The sequence below is a fragment of the Carex rostrata genome, chromosome 12, assembly GCF_964058835.1.
Source record: "Carex rostrata chromosome 12, lpCarRost1.2, whole genome shotgun sequence".
Lineage (NCBI taxonomy): Eukaryota > Viridiplantae > Streptophyta > Magnoliopsida > Poales > Cyperaceae > Carex > Carex rostrata.
Genome location: NC_135929.1, coordinates 10,609,018 through 10,615,017, shown reverse-complemented (window position 1 = coordinate 10,615,017; position 6,000 = coordinate 10,609,018). Strand labels below are relative to the sequence as shown.

General features: G+C 34.2%; 1 protein-coding gene across 1 annotated transcript; it reads right to left on the bottom strand.

Annotated features, from left to right (window-relative positions):
• Nucleotides 1–548: 548 nt before the first annotated feature.
• LOC144563620 (receptor-like protein 49) lies at nt 549–2,957 on the bottom strand. Its single transcript, XM_078313102.1, has one exon. The coding sequence runs from the start codon at nt 2,955–2,957 to the stop codon at nt 549–551; it is 2,409 nt and encodes an 802-aa protein (XP_078169228.1).
• Between the last annotated feature and the right edge of the window lie 3,043 nt (nt 2,958–6,000).

The following is a 6,000-nucleotide window of genomic DNA, read 5'->3' as shown; positions in this document are numbered from 1 at the left end:
TTATGTTTGCATAATTTACTTTTAGTCATTATAGACTTTCCTATTTTTACAAATTCTAATTGATCCGATATTCATGAATTATAATACAAACTTCGAAGGTCAATATAAGGTAAATTAAATGTGACTTTGATTTTTATCTGCTGCATGTTGTAAGAAAGACATATATTAATTCCAAAGACTGAAACTCAGCCTACTATATATTGTTATTCTTTTGTTAAGATGGTCACAAATCAAGATGGTTCTGTTCTGATATCAGAAATTAAGAAAGAGAACTAATTTTTAATTCCTACTTTTTTTAGTGGTTTTATTCATCCCAATCCAAATCCCAAGATTGTTTCAAGAAATTAAGCTTATGTCGGTACTATTAGACCAAATTCACCACATTGATACCTTTGTTAACAAACAATCACACAAATAGTTCCTAACATACATTTTGTGACCTTTGTGTGTAAAAAATGATATTTAATAGACAAACACGTAGACTCTCATGAAAATACATAGTGATTTATACCCATTTATTATTACAAAGACCTTACATATAATATCCATCAGTGAATATGCTGAATGTAAAACCTATCTATAATGAAATTAAACCACTTTCTTCCATTCTCCCATAATATCGTTGCCCAAATTACAAAGACAAACCCCACACCTATCCCCAATCCAATAGGAACAGAGATCCAATTTACATCAGTTGAAGACTTTGAAGGCAAACCTTTATCAAACACATAATTTGTAGGAGTTGTTGGGCAATGCATCGATAAAGGACTACCACACAATCCAGGGTTACCCAAGTAAGAATCATTTGAAAAGGTTGAGAACTGACGTTCTTTTGGTATTTCTCCAACTAAATTGTTGTATGACAGATCTAGTCCAGAAAGAAAAGTGAGAGAGGTGAGTACTTGAGGGATGTGTCCGGAAAACTGATTGAAGGACAGATCCAGTGATTGAAGTTGCTTTAAATTTCCAAATTGTTGTGGAATTGGACCAATCAGGGCATTATGTGATAGGTTAAGTACATCAAGTGACTTGAGTTTCCCGATCTCTTCAGGTATTCTCCCCCAAAATGTATTATGTGACAGATCAATGTAGCTTAATATGCCACGTGAGTGTATCAGATCAAAACTCCGCCCTTTGTATGTGACTGAAGCTGCATACGAAATGTCACCTAGATCCATCTCCCAAAAAAATGGGGAATTTGTAATACATGCACTCATCATAACCTTTAGATTCATGAAAATATTTTTAGGCAATGTACCACTGAAATGATTTGAGGAAAGGTCAAGAACTTTTAGCATTGGGAAAAAGGAATCATTTCCTTTTGTTTTGATTTCCACGTCTGAAATTTCTCCATAAAACATATTCGATCTTAAGATAAGAACTCTCAAATTTACAAGATTTCCCAGCCAATAGGGAAATATGTTCACTATCTGGTTGTTTTCCATGTCTAAGACCGCGAGATTTATTGTTTTAAGTGCACGGGCTTGACTGATATTTTGTAGCAATGGCCCGCTTAATTTGTTACTTTTCAGGTTAAGCAGTTCCAATTCTGTTTCTTTTAGAAGGCAAGATGGAATTATTCCTGTTAAATTGTTATATGAAAGATCAAGCACTGCTAGTGATGTCATATTACAAATGGAAAGGGGAATCTCTCCCGTGATACTATTATTTGAGAGGGCTAAGAAGTAAATATTTGTTTGGTAATTCAAGAAAGTAGGGAAATCTATTAAATTGCACGATGTCAGCTGGATAAATTCTATTTGTGGAAATGAAGCATAGAATGACTCGTTATGATTTTCTCCTTCTATAATTGAAAACTTGTTGTTGGAGAGATCTAGATAATATAGGTACTTATTGTGCTTGATGAATCTTGAAATTGACAATTGTCCTTGAAGATTGTTGTCTGCAAGGTCAATAATTACGAAATTTGATGATCCATTTGAGAACTCTGGTAGATATCCTAACAACTGGTTATATGACAGAGACAAAGATTCCAAAGAAGGGTGAGAAAACAAAGACCTGGGTATAGTACCTATCAATGTGTTTGACTCCAAGTCCAAGTCTTCAAGCCTTGTAAGGTTTGTTATTGAAGGTGGAATTCCTCCATAGATGTTACAGTTGTAAAGACTCAATACCGATAAGTATTGGAGATTTCCAATCGAATCTGGTAATGAACCAGTGAAATTTATACCTGAAAGTCCCAGATATTGCCAATTGCTTTGTTTGGTGAATTCTGCCAGTTCACCCGACAACATATAGTTGCCATATAAATCAAGTATTGTTAGATTTGTAAGATGGAATATTTCATGTGGTAAATTTCCTCTTAATCCACATTCTTGCATGGATAGCTCCTGAAGAGTTGGGCCTACTTGAAAAACTGCCTTGCCCCACTCAGATCCACTGAGTGAAAGGTCAACCCTAGTCAAGCGAAGAACTTGAAGCTTAGTGAGGTTGCTGAGTAAGTTTTTTAGGCCTGTATCATGAAGGTACGAGAGATCATTTGATAAGTCAAGGTACACAAGGTTGGTGAGGGCAGAAATTCTGATCGGAACTTGACCGGTAAAGCCCGAATTGGACAAGTCGAGATGGGTTAAATTAGCAAGTCGCTCAAACCCAGTTTGTGGAAGGGTAATATTATCAAAGTAGTTCAAAGAAAGGTCGAGGTACTGAAGAGAGCTGAGATTGAACAAAGCTGGGTTGATTTCACCCGAGATGGATCTGTTAAAAAGGTTGACTGTAGTCACCATACCAGTTTGCTCATCGCATGTGATACCATCCCATATGCAACAGTCGGTACTTGCATTCCATGAATAGAGTTCAGTGGTGTTGAAACCTTGCTTGAGTTGAATCAAGGCATCACTTTGGTGAGGAAGGCAGTGGGCTTGTGTTAGAATGGTGGTTTTGATGGATAAGGAGATGAGAACAAGTGATAGGAAAAGAAGTTCAGAAAGGGCCATTGCGGGAGAGAAAGAGGAAGCAAGACAATTTGAAGCGGTGCTTGGTTGTAAAATGTTGAGTATACATATATATATAAGACCATGCATAAAGATCTCAAAAAAAAAAAAAACATTAATCAAAATTAATTGAACAGAGAAAAGTCTTGACTTAACAGAAGACATGGAGAGCGGAGAAAATATGGTCTTTGGTCTTGGAATATTAACTTGCAAAATTAAATTAATGAAAACAACCAATTTTTGGTCTTGGAGAAGGCGCAAAATTAATGAAACATCGATCGTTAATCAATTAGGCTGATTGTGTAATTAAAAATTAAATTAAAACAAGCAATTTCTAATCAGTCGGTACTTGCAAAATGAATGATCTAGGATTGATTAATTAGGATCTAAATTCACAGAACTGTCATAACCTCTGATGGCATACATTCTCTTTCTATTGTTGTCTCAAAATATATATACGGTTCCCATGGTCTTTTTACATTTATTTCTTGCTTACCTATAAAATGTAATGTGGGGGTCAGGAATTGGGGTTTGCGCTGTTCCACAAATTAAAACAAAAAGTTATTAAAACGTTTTTTTATTCCCATTATGATTTTTGTCTTATAACTTTTTTATTTTTAGTTCTATACTGATGAGAAAGAAATTGACATTTTTTTTATATGAGGAGCTTGCAAGCCTTCTCCATTTTAAAAAAAATGAAAAAAATTATCTCCGTGCAAAATTTGTACGTGTTTTTTTAAATCTATACCAAGTTTTTCAAATATTATTTTTTGCCGATATCACCAGCAAAGAGCTGATGTTTTCATTGTTTTCACATTATTTTCACTGATTTCAGTATCGCCTTCATCAGGATCGGTTGTATTCTGATACTAATACGCGTATATAACCGATCCTGATTCCATATTATCCACTAGTGTGTACGTACTGTGCTGTGCTGATGCACAAAGAGAGACACATCTGCCCGCGACACTACATATATACCAGCAATTTACTAGTTATAGTATTTTCATTTATGAGTTTATTATTAAGTAACCATGATACATATAAAATTTGCAATAACTACTAAGGATCAAATTATTTGTAGTGATAGCATAAAAGGGTCATGAATTTTGTATTTTTTTTTTTGTCAGGTCCTGCATAAATTATTGTAACAAAACAACGTGATTATCTATTTTTAATTAAGAGAGTAACACGATGGATTATCTTGATGTTATAGTTTATAATGTCTGTCGGACGTTATAAGTCATAACAGTTTTTTTTTTTTTTTATATATATTTCGAAATCTGACAAATCCATTTACTATTGTCAATTTTTGTTTTATTAATTTGTTGTTCCTATTAATAAAAAAAAGTCGGAATTGAATGGAACATTCGGTGCACCACCGAGTTAATGTTAAGCTATGTATGATTATGGCGCACAACGAACTGCTAATTTGTATTTAATTCATTAGTTAACCTTATTTAATTAATTTGTTTAATTAATTCAGTTGATTTGAACGAGTTCAAATCTCATATATGTATCCAGTTGTTCATTCCTAGGGAGATGCAAAATAAGGTTTTATTAATTATTATGACTAAATTAATTAATTACTCTATGCAGCGAAGGAAGAGGTCCGATCGAGCAGTTCATAATTAACTTCTCTTAATTGTTCTTGCAATAGTTTTCATAATGCCAAATTAAGCACGAGATATATATATTGGGCACTTGATTTTTGCTTGACGACTAATTTATTTGCAATATTTAATTTTCCTTTTCAATTGTGCTAGTAAATGCTTTCTAACTCGCCATTTCTTATGGTTTTTTTTCTTTATTTATCTAATAACTAAGAGGTTTAGAGCTTCTAAAAGCATCATTGCTATCAAAGAATGTGTTGACATGTTTTTCTGACAAAAAAGAAAAGGAGAGCTTAAACAAAACAAGCTGTTCATTTTGAAGACAAATCAAATGTAGACTCATAAAGAAACAAAAGTAAGAAAACATGACTAAAAAGCAAAAGTAAACTCATAGAGAAACAAAAGTAAACTAAAGCTATTTATAAGATTAAAGCAAATAAAGAAAACAAAAGTAAACTAAAGCTATTGATAAAAAAGTAAATTAAAAAAAGCAAACACAGCACCACTAAATAAGATTAAAGCAAACACGGCACCACTAAATAAGATTAAAGCAAACACGGCATCACTAAATAAGATTAAAGCAAACACGGCACCACTAAATAAAGCATGGTTTGAAAAATCGGCCGATTCCGAGTCAACTCGGAATTGGACGGGACCGGGCTGAGTTTCACCCGAGTTTTGCTCCTATGCGAGTTTCCCAGCAAAAATTAGATGAACATACAGTGCTTGACTCGGCCGAGTTATCTGATTTTTAGACCGAGTTAGGTGATTTTTGACCGATTCCGAACCGAATCTCACGAGTGCGAGCCGATTCTCTCCCAATTATGTATTTTTTTTACGTCAATTTGAGTTTGTCGGAAAGAAACCTCGTCGATTTGGGAAGAAAATATGAAGGCCCAGGGGAGAAGAAAGGTCCAATAAATATATTTTAAATAGACTCGGTGCACCATATATAACATGGCCATCTGCTCTCCAGTCAAGCCGTATCGAAAGGCAATGAAGTGAGCCACCTTGGTCAAAGTGTCAACTATGACCCATATCGCGTCAAGTTTGCCTGCTTGCTGACTTTTAAACCTGAAATCAGTGTAAACCTGTTGATCCCTAAAACAAAGAAGGGAAAAGGTTCTGCTTGCCAGTTCTGGTCACCCTTCTCCATGCAATTATTTTCATCTTAATTTCATTTGACTACTCGATTTCAGTTAAATTAATCAAGGTTGATACACTAAATTTTTATCTAAATTAATGCTTGAGAGTTGAGATACATTAAGTTAACCCCGCATCTTTCCAGATCAGATAAATAGTTGCCTAGAGGTTACCACCTTACAGAACTTGTCTAGCACTTAAATATAGCAAAATTGAGAGGGAATCAACTATGACAGTATTTGAACTTTTAGGTTAATCTCACATCTTTCTAGCTATGCCCCTTCTATTAT

Bases quoted from the DNA above. Each gene is read 5' to 3' on its own strand.
- LOC144563620 (XM_078313102.1), bottom strand. From the start codon at position 2,957: ATGGCCCTTTCTGAACTTCTTTTCCTATCACTTGTTCTCATCTCCTTA.